This window comes from Terrapene carolina, unplaced genomic scaffold (assembly GCF_002925995.2).
Source record: "Terrapene carolina triunguis isolate 2854851 unplaced genomic scaffold, T_m_triunguis-2.0 Scaffold95, whole genome shotgun sequence".
Lineage (NCBI taxonomy): Eukaryota > Metazoa > Chordata > Testudines > Emydidae > Terrapene > Terrapene triunguis.
The window spans coordinates 5959654-5985846 of NW_020664446.1; the positions used below are offsets into that span (position 1 = coordinate 5959654).

The window sequence follows — 26193 nt, forward strand, 5'->3', positions numbered from 1 at the left end:
CTGATGCAATGTGGTGGGAGGTGAAGTCCTTGCAGGTGTAGGCCACTCCTAAAACACCCATTCAAGTGCTCTCAGAGCCTGTCAGACAACAACCCGTGGCAAAGTGTGGTCAATGGAATATTGGCCTCACTGTTGCAGAGCCTCAGGAAATCAGGCGCTAGGGCTGTTTGTATAATGGTGCCTGTATTGTGTTTACCCATTTACAGGGGATTTTTATGCTTATTTGATTCACTAAGGGGCAAATCTAGACTCACCTTGCAGCTGCAGACATCCCTGATCACATCAGGACTGGCAAGCAGAGCAAGATGCTGGGACCAGCGCAGAGCGTCACACCCTGTGTGTGCTCCTCAGAGGCTCCCTGCGCTCAGCTGCTCTTTCCTTTTTGAGGGCAGGCCTCTGGGTGAGGCTGGTGGATCTGTGATTATGCAAATCTCTCTGCTAACCATTCCCCCTTGCACAGTAACCTGTGGGGTAGTGGCAGCCCTTATACTGCAATAGAGGAGCCTTATGTCAACTTGGGGGAAGATTCTCTTCCCAGAGGCTCTCCCCGGTGACAGCCAGGGCTCTGCACCAATCAGTAGAGCTAGCCAGACTCCCAGAGGCACATGACTGCTGTGCTCCTGAGGGACTCTAGGAATGCCTGTCTGATGCCCCGCGCCTTCCAGAGCTCCTGCTGGGGCCTGCAATGCCACATTTCAGAGTAGCAGCCGTGTTAGTCTGTATCCACAAAAAGAACGGGAGTACTTGTGGCACCTTAGAGACTAACACATTTATTTGAGCATAAGCTTTCGTGGGCTACATCCCACTTCTTCATCCAAAGAAGTGGGCTGTAGCCCACGAAAGCTTATGCTCAAATAAATTTGTTAGTCTCTAAGGTGCCACAAGTACTCCTGTTCTTTTTGCCATGCCACACTGACCCTAGCACAGGTATGTAAGTTCAAAGCAGGACTGAGCCTTTCGAGCTACAATACTCTTGTTTCAGGCATCTGATGAATAGCCCGTAGTTTAAAGTTACAGCCAGGATGGCAAAGGATTTTATGGTGAGAAGTCGTGCTAGATTCACCCTTCTATTCATTGTGCCCGATTCTCTGCCCACCTACACCACTTTTACGTTGGTGTAACTCCATTGACTTCAGTGGTGTGACTCCTGATTTACACCAATATAAATGAGAGGAAGATCTTTCCTATGTGGTCTGTATTAACTCACTACAAGTATCAGTGGGACATTTCTTTCTTTAGAAAGGCGGCTGTTTTCACCTGAAATGCCGAGTTGGTGGTAAAATCTCTGTTCCCTCTTGCAGCTTCAGACTCCCCATTCAGAATCTGTTGGACAGCAAACAGTTGAATAAACCCTTCAGTCTCACCTGTCATTGTTCCCTGGCCATGGTTAACTAGAGGTTACAAAGCAGTGTTGTATCTCCAAAAGCCCATTACAAGGTTAATGTCGTACCCAAGAAAATCCAGAAACCTATTTCTTTTTTAATACGCTTCATCTATAGAAAGCTTAATGCTATACCAGGACATTTAAGACATAGGCAGAACTTCTCAAGATCTCATAGCGGTTAAATAAAGTGAAGCAAATAAGCGAGGATCCAATATTGAGTTCTTGGGCAGGTTCACTGAACTGAATGGTGAAGAAGTAAATAATAGCCAAATATACACATAAGAGGTCCGAGGCTACAGTGGAAAGCTGTCTCGAAATAATGGCTGATTTTCCTTGCTAAGCTGAGGCCACACTGTGTCCCTCCACCAGTGTAAAGTTTCTTACTAGTGAATCCTATGCCACCAGTGTAAGGGGCGTGGCTGAGGAGAAGGGGGGTGTGGCCAAGATTCTCACACCTGGCTGATCCCTGGCTGCCACATTGTCCCCTGGAGGCTGTTGGCAGGCAGTGCAATGCAGAAGAATCTTCTGGTTGCTCTAACATGCCAGAAGACTGACCGGCATGCAGCCAGCTCAAGATCAGGGGTGTACCAAGGCCACCTTGGCACCCCCATTCTGACGTGCACCATGCACTTCTTGCCCACAGCCAAGGATCTTGCTCAGTCTTTATACTGTAGTCTTGTTTAATGTCATGCCCCACAAAACTGGGTGTGGCACAAGATGCAAAATTGCATCAGTGTAATTGCGCATGTTATGACTTAAAGGCAAAGGCCTAACTGTCCTTCTCAACAATTTCCAGCCTGTTCACGCCCCAAACCTGCAGGCTCCACAGCAGCCCCCGGGGCAGGGGCTTAACACCCTCCCTGGGTTTTGCTCCCCACCCCCCGCCCTGGGTCCTGCCCCCAGGGAGCACGGGGCTGCTCCGTCCCCTAAGAATCCTCCCCTGCTGAGCCGCCTCTCTGGCCGGGTTCACTGAGACCCCTGCAGTCAGCTTCCCTGGGCCCTAGTGGGCAATGCGTCCTTAGGGCTTAACCCCTTCCTGCCCGCGCTGTAGCTGGGGGACAGGAGGCAGCTGGGTTATTATGTCAGTGGGCGGCTGGATTAGGTCAGTGGCTAGCAGCAGCTGCAAGGTGTTAGCTGCCTTTTGACACTGTGAGGGCAGGAAGGGACAAGCTGCTTCCAGCCTCGGGATGGGGAGGGGAGGGGGGAAGGGAAAGAGATGAGCTCTGCAAAGACACGGGCCAGGTCATCCCTCCCCCCCCCCGCAAAGATGGAACAGCTCCCTTCCCTTCCTTCCCGCACAGTGCAGAAAGGTGGCTGCTGGCCACATCATGGTGTGAACCCTGGCAGAAATCTTGGGGGGGGAGGGGTGAGCCTGCGTGCCCCTCACGTGTTGTGTCGGGAAGATGAGGCGCCGGGTACCAGGAGAGGCAGGTCCATCCTGGGGGCCTAGCCAGGCATGGAGGGTGGAGAGCGCTGGGCAGGGAGGGTTGGGTGGGTCAGTTGGTCACTCCACCTCTGAGGGAGAGGTGTATGAGAGTGTGTGTGTGTCACCCCTCCCCGTGTGAACCCTAAAGCCTTAAACATAAGAAGGCAAATAAAAAGAATTCAACTATTCAGTATTTCTTTTTAACAGGCTCAGTCAACTTGATGTTAATTTGAATGTTTGTACTGCATAGTTTTGATTGATTGCTGTTGAACTTGCTTGAATACGAGTAATTTTACTGGGTGTCCCGTATTCAGCATAGAGAAATATGGTCACTCTAGCTTCGATGGTATGTAAATGAATAGGCTTGTGAACTCCCCCTGAAAGTTGCTGGGTGCCTTCAACCCTATTAGATTTGAGGGCACTCAGCCCCCCACAGGATCAGTCCCTGGGTCACATCATACATGTCTTTTTTGTATTTGTAAAGGGGAATTGTTTAAGTTTCATCACTTCAGAAAAGGCATAGTCAGGGTTAAAACCATGAGTACCAACTTGGAAAACTTAGTCCAGAAGTTTATTACACTTCTGTTGCATCAAATACAAGTTGAAGAGTTACAAATGCAATGACCTACTTTCAAATCCTGCTTCAGCTTATATAGTCACTAGGCTACGCTGCAGATTTAAAACACTCTTTATTGATTTTCTCTCACTCTTATTACTATTGGCAGATTGTTTTAACACAAAAAGAAAAGGCAGGAGTAGATTATAAACTGGGACTCTGCTTTCATATTGCACTGCAAGCAGTTTCTGGGCTCCTCTGCAGTCAGCTACAAATGTGCTGGAACTCCATCCCCATTGCTGGGATAAAACTTTCTATATTTAGATACTCTCAGTCTCCAGAGTTGGGTGAAGTTGTCTAGTAGAGTCATCAATTAATTAAGCTCTTGCCCCATAGCCAGCCCCCTAAAGACCTTACAGTACATCGGCTCTGCTATCACATTCACAGAAGGGGACAACTATGCTAACTGCTAACTTTGCTGTTATTGCGTGTCTGTTCCAAACATTTTTATATTTCTTCCTGTGAATGTATATGAATATAAATTCTACTGGTACTTGAACCATTACCTTCAAAGAATGGAGATGAGACACTTGGGTATGAATTGCAATTGGAATTCAGAGTTTATTCTTCCTGTGTGTCTATGCATAAAACTGTTTTGCTCATTTGTTTTTATACCTCGTGATATTTCTGCTCATTTTAAGGGTGGAATTCTTATCCCCACCTGCACGTTGAAACCAAAACCAGATAGTCCTCAATTTGTGCCCCTGCCTGTTTTTAATTTTCTTTCTGTGCAATATTTGGTGCATTCTGGTTGAATATCCATACAATGCTGCTTGTTTATGCTCATCTGTTATGAAGTCTGCCCTAGCAGGTTGAGGGGGCTTATTTTTGATAGAGCATCACTAAAAAGTCCAGCCAAATGAGCAGGCAAACCATTTTTGTTGTTTCTTCTTTAACATAGTACTTGTCATTCCCCTTGAAGTGATATGCCACCAATGCTTTAACAAGGATCTCCCTCGCAGTTCTCCATCCCCATTGGCAATGAATGTGATCGTCCATGGGCAAAATGTTCCTTATCAAAATCCATCCATCACCATCCGTCTCCATACTTCACCATTCCCAGCCCCTCGTGAATGCCTCTATGGTGGCTTCTTACCTGGCTGTTTAGTTGTAAATATAGTTGATTAACTCCCTTATTATTGTAGTTATCCATCAAACATTTGGGATCAGATATTAGTTCAAACAACATTTAACTGTAAGGAAGGAAGAGAGACTGAAACCTCTTGTCCTTCACAGTGATCTATTTGCAATTGTAACCTGTTGGAATATATTATACATATTCTCTTTCTGTCTCTCTCCCTAATGAGTAGCTGGTAAACATCTGAAATCTGGCCCTGGCTTTCTAAAAAACCTAATGCTTTTCCTATGAATGCTGCTTTGTGTTGATCTGACCTTAAAGTGTGTCTGTATTCTGCCTTTGTGTCTGAGCCAAAGCCTAGGCATCAGGTAAAAATAAAATGTTCCCCCAAATCAGCAACTCAGAAAGGTTAAATTTCCCACTTGGACCAAACTAATCGTGGCTGTAGGCATAGATTCTTATTACAGGGATTTGCAGCTGCCACCTTAGATAAAAATCACAAAGTTTTGTCCCATCCTGAGAATCATGGGAAGATGGTTTAATCATGTTCATTTCCTATTTTCCGCTCCAGGTCCTCCAGCACATGGAAGATATCAAAGTGCGGGAAATGCAGATCTTTGACTACAAGAAGAAGATAGCAGAGGCTGAGACTAAATTAAAACAGCAACAGAATCTGTATGAAGCCGTGAGATCAGACAGGAACCTATACAGTAAAAATCTGATTGAAGCTCAGGTACAAGAATACATTTTTTACTCTGTGATTTTTGCTTGGTTTTTTTTGTTTTTGTTTTTTTAAGAAAATCATTCTCATTTATACTTTTGGAAAGGAAAGACAGATAAATAAAATCTGCCCAGGTGATATGTGTGTGTATATATATGTGTGTGTGTGTGTGTTGGGCATTAATTTTTTAGGTCATCTGCTAATCTGGACAGTTTGCATTTGGACTGAGAAGTAAAATTTGCAATCCTCGTGCGCAATGTCAGACTGCTCCCTGCTTTGCGTAAAGACCCTGGCACTTTGGAGAGAGATATTCATATCATATAGAGAAATTTTTCCCTTTCTTTCCTTCCTTCCCTCCCCTCTTCTCTGCTCTCTGTTAGGTTTGGTATAAGCATATGGCAGACATGACATATGTGAAAATGAACCCCCCCCCCCACACACACACTTTCGCTGCTGTGACTCATGTATAAGAAAGCTGCAATGGAAGAAACACTTGTCAGGTGAGGTAGCATTTTCCCACATAACTAAATGTTTCCACCTGGCTTGTGAATTTCAGGCACTGTCATTCCCCTCAGATTACAATCCTCCACCTTTTCACCTGTGAATCCCTCCAGCAATACTGGAGGAAAGGTAAAGATCACTTGTATAAAAATATACTGCATTATTCAACAGTAATGGCCTAAACACTACAGAAATCCTATAGTAAACTGCAGAGTCTGGGATGTGGATGACTGTGGTTCAGAGCCTTGGGGTATTTGAGAGAACAAGGAAATATAAGATAAACATATAGACCACACTGAACATTTATAATCTGCCCTGAGTAAGGGGTGGCATGTAGCTGCATTGCTCTAGGAGCGGACCAGAGAATGAGCTGTGCCAGAGAGTTACTGTTCCTACTTGTTCCCCACTATGGGGATGTCTGCACTATAATCAGGGGTGCCACTGCAGGTTGTGTAGACATACCTGAGCTAGCTTTGATCTAGCTAGCTAAGGTACCAGAGCGTTGAAGCTCTGGCAGCACTGGCTTAAGTGCAGACTAGCTGCCCGAGTAATTACCCAGGGTTTTGGGTGGGCTTGTACGGCCCACGCTGAAGCCTGTACCACCATGGTTTTGGTGCTATTGATACTCAAACTAGCTAGATTAAAGCTAGCTCAGGTATGTCTACATGACCTGCTATCATGCTCCATGGTTTCAGTGTAGAACTACCCCAAGTCTGGGGAGGAGTAAGTTACTTCACCCCTTAGCGTGGAGCAGCTTACTTGCTCCCTCTGTGCATCCTACCAGCAACTCTGGCCACCAATGAGCAGAGGTGTATCCAAGACTCCTGTGACTCCCAAGCTCTCTCCGACCCTTGCTCACAGCCAGATGTTTCAGACAAATAGCCCCTGCTCTCCCCACTGCAGCTGGAGTCACTATCTGAGCAGAGCTGGTCAGGAGAGTAATGGGAGGGGGCTGCTCTCCTGTACTTCCTCTCTGTGGCCAGGTAAGGGCTGTGACAACATAACACGGAGTAATTGAGGATGAGTAGCTAACGTTCCTGTGAATGTTTGTGTGTGTGAAGCATCAGCAGAAATAAGGGTCAAGCATGTCATCGTCATTGTGGCAGATCCCAAAGGGATGTGGCCTCCTGGCGGATCAAGTGGATTGATTCTAGCTAGGTCCTTAAGGTGGTCTGGCTGGACATTCAGATTTTGTCCATCCCTGGCAATCTTGTTGTGCCACTGAAGCTTTGGCAACCTCGTGATTGCCAGCTGGGCAGCGGCATTTCTTGGAATGACAGTGCCTGAAATTCACATGCTTCATAATTCATTGGTCCTCCATCCTAATACATGTTCATACCAAGAAAGGCACCAAAACCAGGTGAAGCATGTAGAGAACACTAACTTACTTTCCTTTTATAATCTTTAAAGATACAGTATCAATTTAGAACACAAACTTCTTGCACCCTCCTACAGAATTGGCAGATACACTCTGAGTTAGGCTAACGCATTAAACTCTTTAGCTAACTAAGGACATCTCAGTTGGAGTCCCTGGCATGGTGTATGTATATATACAGCCCACACAAAGATCTGTGCAGAATACTACCTACTACAGAGGCCATTAATTTACCCTTTAATGGATTATTTGATTTATAATTTGTGCTAGCTGACAGCTCTGTGTGTCAGAAGACTGCTGAGGGTAAAACATCCTTTTGGTTATAATCACACTGTACTGTATGTGGCAATAAAAAAACCAGTAATTCATAGTTCAGTAACAAGCCAGCCAGCCATGGAGAAAAAATGGCTTGGCTTAAAAACTATGCAAAATAGTAATTCCTCTTGGGAAGTAATATAAATTGGCAAAAGGTTATTTAGATAGAAGAAAGCTAGCTGTAGATATTTTTGGATTGTTTAATAACGAAAGGCTCTCCATTAACCTGCCCAGCTCACGTTGCTTCTGCTCTCCAGGACATCCTAATCTCCAACTCAGTAAAATCTCTTGGCAAGGGACTCCTTGGCTGGGTTTGAAAGCATGCTTTCAGCTTTGGGGTTCTTTCCGACATTGGGAACACATTTATTCCTTTATTTAAATTAAACTAATCCTGTTCTTTGCAAAAATCACAGGACCCTTCATGTCCCCTTCCACATACAAAGATAGCAGTGTATTTGGGTATGTATCTGTGCTTCAGATTTTAAAATATCTGGTCTGCTTCCAGAGTGTGGGAGAGATTTATAGGCGGCTGTCTAGCAGACTTTTGAATTTAATTTTCTCCTGTTACATTTACATGAGTAATTGTGTGTATATGCACATGGGCAGTTCTAGTGGCAAAGGTTACATCATTTTCAGGGTCATTTAATTGACTTAGTACAAGAGCATTGGTCAGCAGTGTTTATGGAGCTGCAGTGTATTCCCAAATCCCTTACTGCACACTATTTCATGCATCTGCCAAATACATGTGTTGAATCCACTGATCTTCTTTTCATGTCACACTGTCACCAACCGGTCACTGCAATCATAAATCTACTGTATGTGTCCCAATGTTATTTGTGAAAAGTGCCGTGACCCATCGTCAGTCTCATTTGATTAACTTTGTCAGTGTCAGTACTCTGGCCAGAGGCTTGGAGTTGGAGAACTGCTGTGTTAAGTGTCTTATGCAAAAATATTTCACTTATCTACCAAGTGGGGAATCTGCACGTATTGAATGTACTGTCCTCCAATTTTCTGTCACCATTCCTCACAGTCACTATCAGTCACAGACAAAAGCAGCCTCCCAATGTTGTACTAGCAGGTGACTCTCTGGATATAGGACCATATACGCACGTGCATAGAAGTGGTTCCGTAGGTTAGTTATCCACGGTCACTGATCTCTCTGCCATGCTATCTAACTTGACTTCAACCACCTTGCTATATGTTCCGGGGCTGGAACATGTAAAAAATGTCTTCACCCAAGGGACTTTTCTACCCCCTAACGCCCTCAGTCCCACACAATCAAAGCCTGCATATAAGAGTTGGCTGGCTGACCACTTCTGATGTGTATGTGGGTATTTGTGAAGGATTATGCTCATTTGCATACAGAGACATGCCTGGGCACATGAGTACTTTCATTTGGAAAAATAATAGCTCCCTCCCAACATTTGTGCAAACAAAGCACAGTTGTACAAGTGTTTGTTGAAGAGCAAGCCAATAAAGTCATGAAAACGGATAGGATCACAGTTGCATTATTCACTTATATCCACTGCTAGGTCCTATGATGTGTCCAGCACTCTAAATAAGGTGGTTTACAGGCTTATTGTTGTTGTCAATGGCCTTTTAACAGTCTGATTACTGCAATATCATGCCAGCATAAACATCAAATGACCATGTAATGGAATTGTTTTTCTTTGCTAACGTTAAAAGTAATGTCTTCTATGCACAGCTTAGTAGGATAAGGATTTGGTTGGGAGTCTTCTCCTCTCAGGTGCTGTGGTTTAATGTCAAGTGTCAATATATCTTGAACTTCCAGGCACAAAATACTTGAATTCTCTTTTATCCCTTTTTAGAATCATAGAAATGTGGGGCTGCCAGGCCCCTCGAGAGGTTACCTAGTCATCCCCCTGTGCCGATGCAGGATTAAGTATACCTATCTCACCCCGACAGATGTTTGATGAACATCTGTTTTGTCCCATTAGGACGAGATCACTGAAATGAAGAAAAAACTGAAGATCATGACTCATCAGGTTGATCAGCTTAAAGAAGAGATCACAGCCAAAGAGGCAGCTCTTGTGAAAGTACATATGGAACATCAACGAATAGAAAAGGAAAAGGAAGCTCTGAAGGTAAGGCACCTTAGTTGTGGGGTGTTTGCCAGGACTCATTAGGAAGGAAAGGACACGGTTTCAAAGGTTCTTTCATATTCCCTGGCCCATAGTACTTTGATGAACTCTTTAAGAACTATTCTGTAATTGTAGTATAACTCTCTATGGCCTTTACAGGTATTATGTGTATGAGTCTACCATGTATGTGATGGAAGAATAGATCCTTTTGTTTCTCTGCACCTAAAATTGTAGTCATCAGATTCCTAGATTACTTGTTGAAAGCTTAAATTCTCCCTCTCTTTCAAAACCCCAAACTGTGCTCACAAATATAGGGTTTTGTGGGTGTGCTGAATGCATCATTCTCTGTATAGTTGGCCCTTAGAATAGGAATTATTATTATAGAATTATTATTATCATAGAATTATGAATTATTTGGGGAAGTTCTCTGGCCTGTGTTATACAAGAGGATAAGGCTAAATAATCACAGTGGTCCCTTCTGGGCTTGGAATCTGACCCTGTGATTACAAGTTTTGTTTCCTTTAATTTTTGTGTCCGTAGTTTTAAGTGCTAACACAGTACTACCACAGTTCTCAGTCCTGTATTGCTGTGTAACTAGCAAGGACAAGCCTTCAGAGAATCAGGTAGTATCTTACAGTAGCTCCCTCTGCTCAGAAAGAAACTTCACTATTGTGTGTATCTGTGTTAAATCAAAGGATGGTAGCCCAGCGATCTCTTGTTCTTTTTCTCAGCATTCTCTGTAACCCCTCCTTGGATATATTATTACATGTGTGTTGACAGCTCAACCCAATTTGCTCCTTTTTCCCAAGTCTGAGAGTTAGAGAAACAGTATCCATAGCAGGTCATTTTTCTCTTCACTTAGTCCCATAAAAAATCCCTTGCCATTTTCCACAGTGCTTTCTTTTTGTCAATGTCTCAGTATGGTCCAATGACTCCTTAGGTTTTCAGCCACTGTCAGCACATTACAGTTATGACAGGATGTCAATAGAACTGTTTAAAAAGGTGATTCCTCTATCGGTTCTGTCTCAGAGTTGTTATATCAGTTACAGGGAAGCCAAACAGCACCTAATATTCTGCGGGCAGGATTCTGCCTTAACCAGTTCTCAGGCCTGTCTTGTCACCTCAGAATCATCCACCATCAGTTTGACAGCAATTTGATTGCTACACTGTTTTACCTACTCAGTTATTCACTCACAAGTATGTCCATGGGCTAGCATCATGTTAGTGACTGGCTTTGGGGCATTGTGGCTTTTTTCACCTACGTGTGTCTGCTGAATGCAAAGGTAGAGAACGGTGAGGGGAATAACTGACATAGGCACAAAAGAGCCCAATTATTCTTCTGGCATGAAGGCTTCAATTTGTCCTGTTTGCACTGATGTGAAGAAAGCAGGCGTTGACTGAAAAATCAGCTAAGTGAAATTGTGTAACATGGAGGAGTAAGATTCACACAGGTGCTTTTCTGCAAATATGAGGTTTGTGCTTAATGCAGTAGCTTACAGGGATGTGTTACATATATGCATGATGAGCGAACTTTACATGAAGCCTGATCCAAAGCCCATTGGAGACAACAGGAGTCTTTCCATTGATTTAGGTAGGTTTTGGATCCGGCCTGTGGTTCTAAGCGGTTTGGTTAAGCATCTGGATGTATCTGAAACCTATCGGAATCTTGACCCTGCAGAATCGAGTTGGAGATTCCACACAAATAGCCACTATTGCAATTTCTAGCACTTGTGGTTCCAATCACAGGCAGAAAGCCCTTGGGAACAGCTTTCTCATGGGGTTGCAGCATTCCTGGTTCCAGCCCTGGCTGGAGATTGAAGGTTAAAAGGCCCTCTTCCCTGAACATTTCAGAATCTAAACAACTATCTGGTTTGAATTTGGTTCTAGATGTTGGCAAAGATTCAAAGGTATTCTCATTTTTTTCCAAAATGAGTTCTCCTGTTTCTAATAAGACTCTGGGTCAGATCCTCAGCTGGCTTCAAAGGAGCAGCACTGATTTGCACCAGTTGAGGAACTGACCTTTTATCTGCATATAATGTAACTATGTATGTAACCTAGTCTTGTTTCTCTTACCTTCTGTATATAAGACCCCAATACTGTAGCTATTGAAACCACTAATCCCACCAGACTTCTGCTTGAGTTTGTAGGGCCATGGAGTGACTAGCAGTGGTTAGATTCTTTACTGTACCCGCCAGCCCAGATTTATATGTACTTAATGCATTCCTCTGAGGGATTTGTTTATGTCAGAGTTTCCTGCCAACATCTAATGCCACATCTTGTTTACAACTTGTATTTTCTGTGGCATAAGGAGAATGCTGAATTTTGATATATTAAAAAAATATTACAGAGCATTGCCAAATGCATGAGCAATTTTACATTTGTAGACAGCTTTTACACACTGTTGATTGCATTTTAATGTAAAGTGGCTTACATTTGTGTTCTGGTGATGGATTCTGATCAGCATCCAACACTGAGTATGAGAGATATGAATGTTGCAGATATGGGAAAATAAAAGTTTTATTAAAGAAAACAAGAGCGGAACAAGATCTTTTATTATGATGATGGAATTGTAGTTTCTGTCCTCTTAAATTATTGCTGTTTCAGGCACACCCTTCATCACATTCTGATTCTCTCACTTTTGTATGATGCTTTTTCTCAAGAAGCACCTTGTAATCAGATCCTAGCTAAAGCATTTCTTTTATTTGTGTACAGGCTTAAAAGCTTTTGAACCTGTACAAACAGACCTCATTAAGATAGTGCCATCTTGACTACGCCTAACAGTGCTAGATACCTGTTTAGTAATCCAGCAAGACCTTATTACTCTTTCTGTGGATAAATATGTTAAATTTTAGTACTCATGACAATGAGATATAGATGTTGGTCAAATCCCATCTGTAGCACAGGTAGATAGTTTTCAAGCTGTCTCCACACAGTTTTGCAACGGCGTATCACTCCTGATCAGTGGCGACCCTGCTATTCCAGCCTTCTCCGCCTCGCTCTCAAATCTGCTAAAGCACCTTAATTTTGACTTTCAGAGACTTCTGCTATTCCACGTCTGGCTGCGACATATTTTTGCCCATGAGCCTTAATCCTGACCTACAACAACCCTTGTTATTCCAGTCCTGGCCCTCTTCATAGCTAATCTCACAACTCTTCTGAATTGTACCAAGTTTTGCAAGATGGATTAACCTCTTTTAGGCACTAGGATGAGATCCTCAAACTTATGTTTACTTGCAACCTAAGCTAGCTTTGAATCCAACTCTGCTGTGTTGTAACAGCAGACAGCAACTGACCCCGCCATCCCCAACATTTTTTCTTTATTTGCATTATATGAAGTGCCCCCGAATACAGATCAAGACCTTACCATAAATATAGAGAAATCTTTCCAAATTTCTCCAGAGTATAACATTCAATACAAATATGTCTGACATGTTGTTTACACCATTTCTTTCTGGCTCTTTGTGTGTTCGCTTGTATTTCTTATTTGCTCTTGAGAACCAGCAACACGTGCACAACACAGGAAACTAAATGAAAGTACAAGGCTATCTCTAAACCCTAATCCTAAATTCCCAGGTTTATGTAGTGGGAAATTGTTGCTAAGTACAGTTTATCTATATTCTTTGCTTTTGTCAGGCTGAGCTGCTTAAAATGAAACAACAAGCCCTGGAGACCAAACACTTTATTGAAAAACAGGAGGCAGAAGAGAGAAAACTCCTGAAAATTATTGCTGAGGCTGATGCCGAGAGGCTGAGGCAGAAGAAGGAATTAGACCAGGTAAGAAGGTCTAATTGAGAAGGAGCCTCTCCTTCTTGATTGCCATTCCAACCCACAGAAACAATCCTTTGTTCCATTTCTTCCCCCCACCCGCTTTTTAAGGAATGGATCTTCAGCTGGGGTAAATTGATGGTGTTCCATGGAAATCAACCTGTTACTGTATTGATGTCAACGGAACGACTTCAATTTACATCACCCAGGCTCTGACCCTACACTGGGGGGAGATATAGGTACTTAACAAGCTTTCATTCACTGATAATGAAATAACATTTTGATTGAACTGCTCTTGACTGATGAAGATACAGGCCTTGATGTTTTATGACTGACAGCTTTATAGCTTAATATCTTGCCTTGTTCTGCATCCCTAGGTTATCAGCGAGAGAGACATCCTGGGGTCACAGCTTGTTCGGCGCAATGACGAATTAGCTCTGCTTTATGAAAAGATCAAAATCCAGCAGTCCATCCTAAACAAGGGGGAGACTCAGTACCGGCAGAGAATGGAAGACATTCGACTCCTCAAGCTGGAGATCAAGAAACTTCGGCGGGAGAAGGGAATACTTTGCAAGAGCGTGGCTAATGTGGAGGAACTCAGGTAGAAAGGCAGAATGAATACATTTCACTAGCGGCTGCAGCCATGACATTACATTTGAGACACACGAGAAAGCTTGTTTTCACACATGGTAAAGATTTGTAATGACAAACAAGGTACTCCGAAGGAGGGTTTGCTTTATCTGACCTCAAACACTAACTAGTTTAAATTCATAAACCAATTGATCAGTAATTAGAAAAAATAGGGAGAAAGAAAAAAAAAAGATGCCTGGACCCAAAAGAAGCCATATCCAAAATTCACCGTGGACTTGTGAGTTACTGGTGACATTACAAGTTTGACAGACAGCAGGAGAAAAGGTGTTCACAGTCCGGTGAGCTACTTAGTGGTGTCCAGGGCCCACATTAGTGGAACTGCTTTTTATTAGGCAATCCGTAGAGGAAGGAGAACATTTGACATATTTATAACAAACTCCCATATGTTTTCAGCGTTCCATCCTGCTAGATTTATATGTGAGTCTGACCGGTGAGAAAGATTTAGTTACATTTTCATTGAAGGTTGTGTTTCCTTAAAAGCGCAGTTTTATAGCCCTGACTGATTTATCATCTCCTACTTTGACTTAATGTTTTCCTTCTCTTTTTAACCTTACTATACTTGAGGCATATTCTTTCCTGGTGGGAAAACATTGTCATTTGCTGTACAATCACTGGGGGACTTCTAAAGAAACAGAGCTGTGTTTCCAGCAGGTAACTATATCCCAAAGCCTGGAGATGGAGGGTATGGTACTGCCCGCATTCACACTAATTTTGGTATAACCCTTTTGGGTGAGATTCTCAGCTGGGGAAATAAGGTCTACTTCTATTGATTTCTGTGGGGCTACACTGATTTACCCCAGCTGAGGTGCTGGCCCATTGACTGCAGTCGAGTTATGCCAGTTTTGGAGAAACAGGCCCAGGATTTTAACAACTGTGGCTCACATTCACTGACTGCAAACAAAGGTAGGGTTTGAGCCTGCTGCTCAAATGCATTGGACTGGAAGACTGTTCCTGTATTGAAATGCAAGGAATGTATTGAAGTATAGGGTGATGCCTGCCATCATGGGTGGATCAATTCTTGCTAACTACAGCAGCAAGCCTACACTTTAATGAACTCCCAAACCATTACTAAAACTGCCAGCTGAAGGAGTCCTTTTATCATTTGTACAACTAATTAGATTTAACCCAGTTTCATTATAAGCGTTTTTGGCTTGCCAATGGGAGATGCCCTTTTCCCTTTCCCTCACTCCATCCAAACCTACACACTGGACCCTGCAGCATCAGGATTTTCCAAACAGCCAGCCAAATTCAGCCGAGGATTTTGGCAGTTTCAGAGGTGGAAATCCGCTGCGGGAGGGCGAAGTGGGAAGGCAAAGCAGCCATTACTTCCCCTTTGCTGGGTGGCGGGGAGTTGCAGGTGCCCAACACAGCAATGGCTCCGACCAAGGATGTGGTCTAGGCAGAGCTGCTGGAGAATGTGCTGATTCAGCATGTGCCCACAACAGCCTTGATTGCCAAGGTTCTTAGGGGAGTGCCCAGTGAATATTAAATCAGCCCCTGCTTAGTGGTGAATGACTTCTGGAGCATGTGGGTGAGGTCAGAACGGGGAAGTGTAAACTCTTCTTTGAGTGATTGCACATGTCTGTTCCACTTAGACGTGTGCAACACATCTCAAAGGACAACAGCTGCAGTATGGGTAAGTAACTGTCTTTTACACCTCCCCATGCCAGCTACGGTGAATCTGGCCTGATGTGTATTAAACTGTTCTGTGAAGTGAGACTCACACAATAAAGGCTACAACTGCACCTTTGTTAGGAGGAGAAATTATATGATTAGTTTTAAATGAAGATATTAAAGTCAAGGAGGCTTTACTATTGCATGCGATAGAAGGGGATAGGTGATAATAACATGTCCACTGTACAGGCCCACCAGACTTTTACCCTCCACTTCACTTCTGTTCCCAAGCTGCTGGGCTAGAATGCAGTTTGAAACTAGTGGTGAATGACTTGATGTCTACCCCACAGGCAGTTTGGAATTGGGGTGACAAACTGCCTGGCCTGCTTACAGTTGCCCTGTATACTTACAGAGTTCTGTGTTGTGGGAGTACCAGGGACATGTTTATTTTAGCGTATGTGTGTGTAACAGTGTCACTATGTTCTGAGTCCTTCAAGGACATGTAGTGAGAGACTATAACCAAGAACCAAACTTGTATTTTCTGCAGTGTAGTGACCACGAGGCTGGACCATAATTATCTGTTTTCTTAACTGGACTGAGATGCTCCCTCTCATAATTCATTCCTCAAAACAGTCTGAAGTGTGGCCTTTAGTGAATACCGTGGACCATGTGTGATCCCTGTGGGATGAAATGCTGTAGTCAGAGTCAAGTTATTAGGCTCAGTGCAGGGGTAACTGGGTAAAATTCTATGGCCTGTGTTAAGCAGGAAGTCAGACTAGAGGATCTTATGATCCTTTCTAGCCTCAAATCTATGAAATAGCTAGAAAAATTCCAGGCAGTGAGCTCTATTAAATTGAGAAATAGTGGGAAGTGGTGAAAAGCCCTCGCTTGAGTCATTAAGATAGATGAAGCAACAGAAAATATATCGTGGGGGTACAACCGTGCAGTGGGATGGGAAGGATGATTGGCTGACCACATGAGTCTCTTCCATTGCTAATGATCCTGCATGTAAGGGAATGAAGAGTTAATGCTAATGCAGACGTTTGATTTCTTTGTGAAAGTTCATGGTTGTTGTTTTTTTTGTCCTGAACTTTAGGCAGGAGGTTTATCACATGCAGAAGGAGCTACTGAAGGAACGAACTCGATGCAGAGCCCTAGAGGAGGAGCTGGAGAACCCCATGAATGTTCACAGATGGAGAAAATTGGAGGTAACATTTTAGCATAACATTATCACAAGCACCAAAAAGGCCATATTTCCAAATCGACAGCATAGCGCAAGTCATATTTTGTTTAATGTTATGCAAATTGGCATTTAGAGGGGCAGGCAGAGTGAAATTTCCATAGTCCCAATGGTGGTTAACTGCTGAATGGCTTCTTCACACAATGCAATCAGTGTTATTTTTGTGTTGCTTCCATAATGTACAATCGTAAAAGGCTTTGCTAAAGAGGATAGGGAGATCTTGAGTTGAGATTCAAAGGGAAATGATTCATTAGAAGGAAGAGATTGTTCAAAGAAGAGAAGACAAGTCCCTAGTGAAGGTGTGACCCTCTCTTCACTCAGTATGGAAAGTTGTGTGGGACAGAAATGAGAGGGGCTAGGATAAGAGTAGTGGAACAGGGAGTGGGTCGATCTCAGGTCAGAGAGGTAAGCAGTCGGTGAGGGGAAGAACAGGCAACCAAATCAATAATGGTGAGTTTCCAATGCAAACCACTGTGGTTAACATGATGTAAATGTTTATGTATGCAGCAAGTCCAAATTTTCACAGTATCCAACCCTACCAAATGAAGACAAAAAAACCCCCAACCTGTTAAGCACAAACCAAATATATGAGCTCAATTGACACCATTGGATATTTCTTAGATTGCCTCAGAGCCAGCTGAGATCTCTTTTGCATATGGCTAGTCTCTGATCTGATGCCAAGGGTTGCTTAGCTGCCCTAGTAAATGAGTGATAACATGCTATCCCCCAAAGAAGTGCATCTGAAGATTTTGGCTGTGCTGACTAATATGATAGTTAATTTCTGATCTTTCAGTGCTGAGTTTAAAGCTACACAGTGTGCTGACCTTTTCTCCTGGAATGGAGATAAAATACAGGATGCTGAAGTGCACTGAGGAGATCTAAGCACAATCTCCAGCAGCTCCAGATAAAAATGGGAAATCATGCCATTCAAAAAATCAGATGGTAGGAGACTGGATATTTCAGGGGACTGATAATGGGAGATGAAGTCTTTCAATTCTAGGTCACTGGTTTGGATCTGGATCACTGAAAGGTCAGCAGTTGTTAACAACCATATGAAATGATTTTGATGGGGTCTCGGTCCAATTCCTTATGAACAAACATCCCCCATGACAAAAGATGCCAATACAGTTGTCATGAATTAGCACCCAGTTTGGCAGTGGTCTAAGAAGGGCCAACGACTGAGTGGGTCCTGGGGCCTGAACTCCCTTTATTATTCCTTAAAAACTGATCTTAAGAATGGCCAGACTGGGTCAGACCAATGGTCCATCTAGCCCCGTATCCTGTCTTCCGATAGAGGCTAGTGCCAGGTGCTTCAGAGGGAATGAACAGAATAAGCAATCATCAGGTGATCCATCCCCTGTCATTCACTCCTAGCTTCTGGCAAACAGAGCGTAGGGACACTCTGCAACTGGGCGTAGACACATGAGTGCAAGGAGAAGGGAAAAATGTGGACAAAGCTTGTTCTTCTTTTTCCTGTGCTGCACACTTTCAGTGGCTAGAGAACTCCAGTATAGTGGCTGCAGTCTGCCCCCTTTATAAGCACTAGATTCATTTTAAAAATGGGATGCCATACATAGGGGAGTTTTAAAGACTCAGAATAGTTATATAGGGGGAACATCCTCCAGGATCACCTCCACCACTCCCAAAGACAATGTTGTAGTGTCCCTCCCTCTGATTCAAGAGGACAGAATCCGCTCCCTCAGGAGCTCCTTTTTGTCTGGGTTCTTATATGCATCCATCAGCATGGTTTCTGAATGCCTGTGCTGCTCCATGTATGTCAGTAATGGCTTCTGCTAAAAAATGAAGTATTAATCTCATCCTCCTCCTTCCTCCCCTCCAGCCCCAGGGAGGCTGCATGTGCAGATATCCCAGCCTTGCCTGTTTGGGATTAGGCTGCTGGGATGCCCCATCACAATGTTTGGTTTGAAAGGGACTCTCCAGGTCGTAAACATTGGCCTACCATGGCAGATCTCCCATACTGAGAGGCTTACTTTCAGAAGGATTGCTTGTATGTACGCTCTTTTCAACCAGGTCATGCTGCTACTGGGAACCCAGACACTCAGATTTCATTCAGTCATATTGGTACACAACAAGGACACGAGGCATAGACTGCGAGGTATAGGCTGTACAGCTGTACTTTAAAAAATAATGTTCTTCTTTAATAGGCCAGTGACCCGAGTACCTATGAATTGATACAGAAGATACACACACTACAGAAACGGCTCATCAGTAAGACAGAAGAAGTGGTTGAGAAAGAATTGCTTCTTCAGGTACTGTAGCATCATCTCTGTCTTCAGTATCTCAGCACAGCATATTTGTTGTACCCTGCGTATGCAGCCTCCATAGGTATGCTCCCAATATTGTTATTAGGATGCCTTTCCTCTGAATTGTGGAGTATCAGGGGGTAGCTGTGTTAGTCTGTATCCACAAAAACAACAAGGAGTCTGGTGGCACCTTAAAGACTAACAGATTTATTTGGCATAAGCTTTCATGGGTAAAAAACCTCACTTCACTTGCTTATGCCCAAATAAATCTGTTAGTCTTTAAGGTGCCACCAGACTCCTTGTTGTTTTTCTGAATTGTGGAGTTTGCTTGTTCTCCTGCATTTCCCTTAGCTAGTGGTAGATGGCAGCACTTACACACAGAAAACAAATATCACCTGATTAGTTGATTTTCATGCCCCAGTCACTGATATCTGGAAGACTCTGAAAAATAAAAAAAAAGGTTTGATTTATTTTATTTGGCCACCAAAAACCAAACTAAATAAAAATGAAATCAAACTGGTATTTTCTTCAGCGTCCTGGTAATGACAGGCATGATCAAAAGGACTAAGAAATGCCTGACCAAGGAAATTATGTTTACTTGAAAGCTGATCTATTGATTTATAGGCAGTCATCATCCCAATAGCAGAACCCCTTACTAAATTACCACAACGTCACCGAACCATACACAAAGACTGAAATGGTGCTAGAGGGGAACATGGGGTAAGTCCCCTTTCAATATTGGTTCTTCCTGCCAACATAGATGGAGAATCTCCCTCTGACTCAGTTGACATGGGGCAGGAGATCCTCCAGCCCCCAACCAAAGGGATCAAGAAGAAGAGGCTGTTATATTACTTTCCTGATGGAGCTGCATGTGAGGGGGTTACTTTACCAGCGTTCATACACCTTTGCAAATAGAGCACCCCTATTGGGGATAAAAACAGGGACCAGACCCTGGCTGAGGTTTAAGACAGTGGGAAACAAGCAGCAACTAAGTTCCTTACTGTGGAGCCTTTTTCTTCTCTTCCCTTGGCCTTGCTTATTGAGTTTGCTCTGCAGCTGATGTATGCAGCCAGAGTACAGAACACACCTATTCCACAAGGTGCTACCGTACATGTTTCAATCGGAATAAAGCCCCTCGTGTTTAAAGATATTTGACATTTTTCCATCTTTCGTTATTGTTCCAAACTGCCCTGGTCTCCCTGGAACTGCTCTGCCATTGCAGGAAGAAATGAAGCTTTTGTTGATTCCTGTCACCAACAGAATCTTTTTTTTAATGCTACTGTGGGTGGAAGGTCATAACATGGAAATAAATGGGTCCCTTTATGCTAGAGCTGTAAACGCTATGGGCAGACTCGCCACTTCCAAACAGAGGTGATTTTTTTTTTATGGGTCTTTTGTTGCATGCAGGTCAGGTCTTTTCTGGGCCCTTGGGGGAAAGTGAGAATTCTTGATGTTTTGATGTTTTGCTATTAATCTCTGGAATGCTCTAAACCGGAGACAGTAGTAAATTGGTGGAGCTATGTTGCTGGTTCAAAGAACCACACTGCTTTTTGTGTACTAGCGATATGTTGAACACAGTGAGTTTTGTGAATGTTCTCAGATTTCTGGGTATGCATGCTGGGTGCTTTGGATGTGTTTAAATCAACACAACAATCCTCAGGCAGAGATGGAATACCGGCAGAAATATATAAATCTGCGGGTCAAAGGTGGTAACAGCATTCCAGAAGATCCTTACTGACACCTGGGACAACGAAGAAATGCCACAAGACTTCAAAGATACCACAATTATTCCTTTAAAAAAAGATAAAGGCAGCAAAATGGTCTGTGATAACTACCGTGGGATAGCTCTCCTATCTGTTGCTGGAAAAATCTTTGCTTGTGTCCTCCTGAACCGACTGATTTCATCTGTCTCAGAAGCCAATCTACCTGAGACTCAGTGTGGAATCAGACCTTGTGTAGCGGGGTGGTCACCTGCTCCTGCCCTGAAGAGCTTGAAATCAGCCCTTAAAGAGGGCTGCAGCTCTGAATGCTGGGCTGATTGGGGAAGCAGCCGCAGCTGGGCCACGCCCCAATCAGGGCCCAGCTGGCCCTATAAAGGCTGGGAGCCAGGAGCAAGGACTCAGTCTCTCTCTGTTTGTAGAGGGAGATGGGCCTGGCTGCAGGGAGCTAGAGACAGAGTACCTGAGTGGAGCAGGGCTGGGGAAAGGCTGAGGAGCTGGGGAGCTCCAGCCTGGAAAACCCCAGGCTGCGGCCTAGCAGAAGGCCAAGGGGTACTGGGGGTTGCACAGGGCAGCCTAGGGGTAGGCCAAGGCAGCAGGTCCAAACCCAACCTTGCCAGTGATGAGTAGGCTGATACTACAGTCTGCCCCAGGGCGTGGGGCTAGACGATGACTGGCAGTAGCCTTATACTGAGGCGAGGTGGGAATAGTGGGTGGGGGTTCCCCGGGGAGGGGAGACCCTAAGACTGAGGGTTTACTGCTAGGGGGCAGCACCCCAGGTACAAGGGCACCGGGGTCCAGGGAGGGACATGGGGGCCAGAGGACAGGCGGATCACCGGCCTGCAGAGGGCGCTCCTGGGTCGATGAGTTAATTCCCAGAAGAGACCAGCAGGAGGCGCCACAGGGTGAGTCCGCTCCTCTACACCTGGTCATAGCACTATAGACATGATTTTTAGTATCAGGCAAATACAAGAAAAATGTATCGAACAAAACATGGATCTGTTTAGTGTCTTCATTGATTTGACAAAAGCATTTGATACAATCAGTAGAGAAGGATCATGGACAATCCTCAGCAAACTTGGTTGCCCACCAAAACTGGTAAAGATCATTCGTTTATTTCATGACGGGATGCAAGGTCAGGTACTTTTTAATGGAGATTTCATTGATTCCTTTTCCATTTCAAATGGAGTCAAACAAGACTGTGTCCTTTCCCATGTACTGTTCAACCTCTTCTTCACCCAAATTCTCAACCATGCTACAACTAGGCTCAACAGAGGCATATACATCAGATACAGACACAATAGCTCAGTCTTCAATCTTATGAGGCTTAAAGCAAAAACAAAAGTAACAGAACTACTAATAAGAGAAGCACTCTTTGCGGATGATTGTGCCCTGCTAGCACGCACAGAGGGAGATCTCCAGTGCATCATAGATCGCTTCGCTGAAGCATCAAAATTGTTTGGGCTTACAATCAACCTAGAGAAAATGGTGGTGTTGCATCAATCATTTTCATCACTCCATGTCATATCCCCTAGCATATCCATTAGTGGAATCCAACTAAAGCAAGTTGACAGTTTTACCTATCTCGGCAGCAATATCTCTAATGATGGGTCTCTTGATAAAGAGATCACAAACAGGATACAGAAAGCTTCTCAGTCATTAGGAAAGCTACGTAACAAAGTCCTGAAATCCCACAACAATAGCCCTCTCAACAAAAACAAAACTTTATCATGCTTTTGTGCTCACATCTCTCCTCTGCGGCTGAGAGACCTGGACACCATACAAATGGCATATCAAACAACTAGAGGCCTTCCATATGCGGTCTCTGCGTGCCATTATGGGGATCCACTGGCAGGACAAAATTACCAACCTGGAGGTTCTCCAAAAGTCAAATGCCACAAGCATCCAGGCCATGCTGATAAAAGCCCAACTACGCTGGGTTGGACACGTCATTAGGATGCCTGAATATCGACTTCCCAGAAACATTTTCTATGGCGAATTGGCACAAGGACACCAGAATCAAGGCCACCCCAGAAAGCGCTACAAGGACAGCATCAAGAACAGCACACACTTTGGTGCAGTAAAACCAGATGATCTTGAGAAGGCTGCGTTAAATAGATCAGCAGGGCAGCACACAGCACTCAGAGCTTTCCAAGCCTTTGAAGAAGACAGAAATAATCGATTGTTAGCTGCCAGGGAAAAGCGTCATACCCCTGCTATAGCTACCAAGATGCTCACCAATGACTTTGTCTGCCCAATATGCTCATGAGAATGCGCGTCATGCTTTGCACTTCAGAATCATTCCAGAATCCACAAAAAGAGAGAGCATGAAAACGTCATCGTTGAACCGATGGACTACACACACAAATCAACGCATATGAACAAAAATGGAGTTACACCTGGTATGGAGGGAGCTTTGTGGACTGGGCATTGAGCACAGTGCAAGACATTGGTATTTGGAAACATCCCTTTTTTCTGGAACTGGTTGGGTCCTCTACTTCAGTTACATGCAAGGTTTGGAGAGTGTTCATTTTACCACATTCTCACAGCAGAACCATAACATTTGCACAAGAAAAATAAATGCTACCTGTATCATACATACTCCAGCTCTGCCTTCCATCCATGACTCCAGTCTTTTTTGTGTGTGTGGATACTATTTAAAAAATCACACAAAGCACTGAGTGGGGATCAGATGGGCATATTGATCGGAATATTCTTGATTAAAAAACACTGACTATAGATCCATGTAGAAAGCTACGCTACATACTCATCAGATTTGCTCCTACATGTATTTGGTCATATCCACTTACTTTAGCCTCTAAAATATATTTTCATTACTTTTTACTCCTGTTAGATCTGCAGAAACAATGCAGCTATGAGAGAGTGTGCTACATTCCATTCTGGCTTACACATCACCAACAGAAAAAATGAACTACGTTTCAAATGGAGAATCTTTCTTGCTGGTGATATGTGAGCCAGGAAGAAACCAGCTTGACTCTCAGATTCCAGACTATCAGTAAACAAAACCACCCTTTTTAACTTGCGTAGATTTGCTCTGTAAATCAACCACTGAGAGGTAATAAATATGAAGCACCACATTGCCATTTTTAGAGCCATTTTTCACAGAAGAAATTACACTTTAAGTGACAAATAGAAAAATGCCTCCATGTGTGTTAAATTATTAACTCCTTTCCTCTTTTCGTCTTCCACATAACCTGCAGCCACCTCACCTTGGGCTGTAATTCATCAGATCTCACATGCCAGGCTGGGAGGAGCTGCATGAGGTCTTGGATGGTAGACTTTTAAAGAAAACACAAGTGTTGCTGGAAATAACATTGGTGATTCAGTAGGTGGTATTTCTCCTTGTGACTCAGTGCTCCAGCTAGGGCTGCTGTGCTGATGAACACTGTCTTAAAATCAGATACAAAATCAAGGTCCTGACCACTTAAAGATCCCATGCCACTTTCACCATGAATAAGATCTGTTATCTGAGGTTTAGCCGGCTGGCTTCCACTTTTGAATCATTACCTTCTATTCACCTACAGTCCTCTTGCAGTTTCAACAAGACATTATTCTTCAGTTGTGTCTTAAACTACCATTTATAGTATTGCTGTGCTCTGTGAAAAATGCTGCTGCATGTCACCCCAGAGATTTCAGTGGTGGGTGAAAGTCTTTGTGAACATATGTACTGTAGTATATAAAATGCTTTGGATCCTTCAGGGCAAAAGGTGCTTTCTAGCTATAAGATCTTATTATTGCATCAGAGATGCTCCGGAGAGTGAATCATAAATAATGATTAAAAAAATATTTGCCCATTTTGTGTTTATGAGGTGAGTTCTTCACATGTATGGCACTTAATTACATAATGAACAGTGATGTGTCGTAAATGCACAAAGTAACCAAATTGCCTTGTTGGGATTATGATTAGTGTGGCTTTAGGAAAAAGTCCCATTAAAAGTGAATTACGTGCTGCTGTATTTGTTCAAAATCTAGTTCTGTCTCTTCAAAGTGAACTCGTTTTTTAATTTGATTTTATGTCTGACTGGCTAAAAGTCTGGTTTATTTTACTACAGGCCTCTGAGTTTATTACAGTGGGAAGGTTCACAATATGTCTCAGTTGTCAGTTATCTTCTCTAAAGATTGGTCATAAGCATAAGGGAGCATATGCAGCATAGGGACATTTTCAACCAAGAGTTGAAAGGATGCTTGATTGCCTCCTGGTAACAAAAATAAAATCCTACCATTTAGTCTCATTTAAACTTAGCATATCGTAGTGACGGTACCATTCTGCTACATTTTTATCAGATTTTTTTTTTAATGTTCAGCAACAACTGAAGACCAAGACTGGGGAATTAGGATCTGCAAGATTGGGAGCACCCTGGACTCCCACACCTTGCTGGCTTGGACTGCATCATATTGGCCCAAATCCTCAGCTGGTACAAATCAGCATAGTTCTGTTGAAGTCATTACTTGGGAAAAGATGGCTGGCTTGGTTGGTAACCTGGAACTTGAAAAGCTGGGTTTTAATTCCCTGTTCCCCTACTACAGACTTTCTGTGTGACCTTGGGCAAGTCACTTCGTTTTTCTGTGCCTCGGTTTTCCAAGGGAATTATAGCCTACATCATGGGGATGTAGTGAGGATAAATACATTAACGATTGTGAGGTGCTCAGATACTATAGTAACGGGGGCCATATAAGTACTGGAAATAGATGTTGTGTATTCTCTCTGTAGTTGACAGTAGTTCTGTTCCGTTTAATTTTGGGTTCTTACACCATGCTCATCCCTGTGGTATCTGAGTAGGGATCTAACAAACTGTTCCTCAGAGGTGTGTTGAAATCACTGCTAATGCTGGTCCACAGAACATAATGGTTTGGGACTATATGGTACAATATGTGTTTAAGTTGTAACAGGAAACTAATGCTAGGCTACATCTACATTACGAGCTAGGGGTGTAATTCTGCTGCTTATGTACCCATACTAATGCTAGCTTTCCTCAAGTTCGTGTGAGTATAAATAGCTGGGTAGCCGCAGAAGCATGAGTAGAAGCAGCGGAGACACGGCTGAGCTGTGTTGAGTAAAAACCCACCTGAAACTGGTGGTTATATACTCAGCTCCTTGCCTCTGCTGCTGCTACCATGCGACCACGGCAACACTGCTGTTTACACCCACGCTAGCTTGATGAGGCCTAATGCAGGAGAATCACACCCCAGCTCACAGTGTAGACATGGCCAGACTCATGTTTTTACACAGGCAGAAATCCCAATGAAGTCAATGCAAGTTTTGACTGAGTAAGGACTGAGTAAAAATGTCTAGGAGCTTCAGCATTGAGCTCTATGTACGATGCGAAATTGTCGGCCAGGCTGTTTATTATAAAATGGTCTTGATCCACTTATTTTAAAAATCCCAGCCATTTTTTTCAGCA

At 43.5% G+C, this 26193-nt stretch overlaps 1 protein-coding gene across 1 annotated transcript in view; it reads left to right on the forward strand.

Moving 5' to 3' along the window:
- Window positions 1-26193, forward strand: part of CFAP58 (cilia and flagella associated protein 58) — a 103197-nt gene that overhangs the window by 41667 nt on the left and 35337 nt on the right. Inside the window, 7 exon segments of the mRNA XM_026651098.1 lie at window positions 5076-5237; window positions 9375-9521; window positions 13152-13292; window positions 13661-13884; window positions 14499-14585; window positions 16645-16756; window positions 18954-19058. Of these exon segments, the coding sequence (XP_026506883.1) occupies window positions 5076-5237; window positions 9375-9521; window positions 13152-13292; window positions 13661-13884; window positions 14499-14585; window positions 16645-16756; window positions 18954-19058 (978 nt within the window).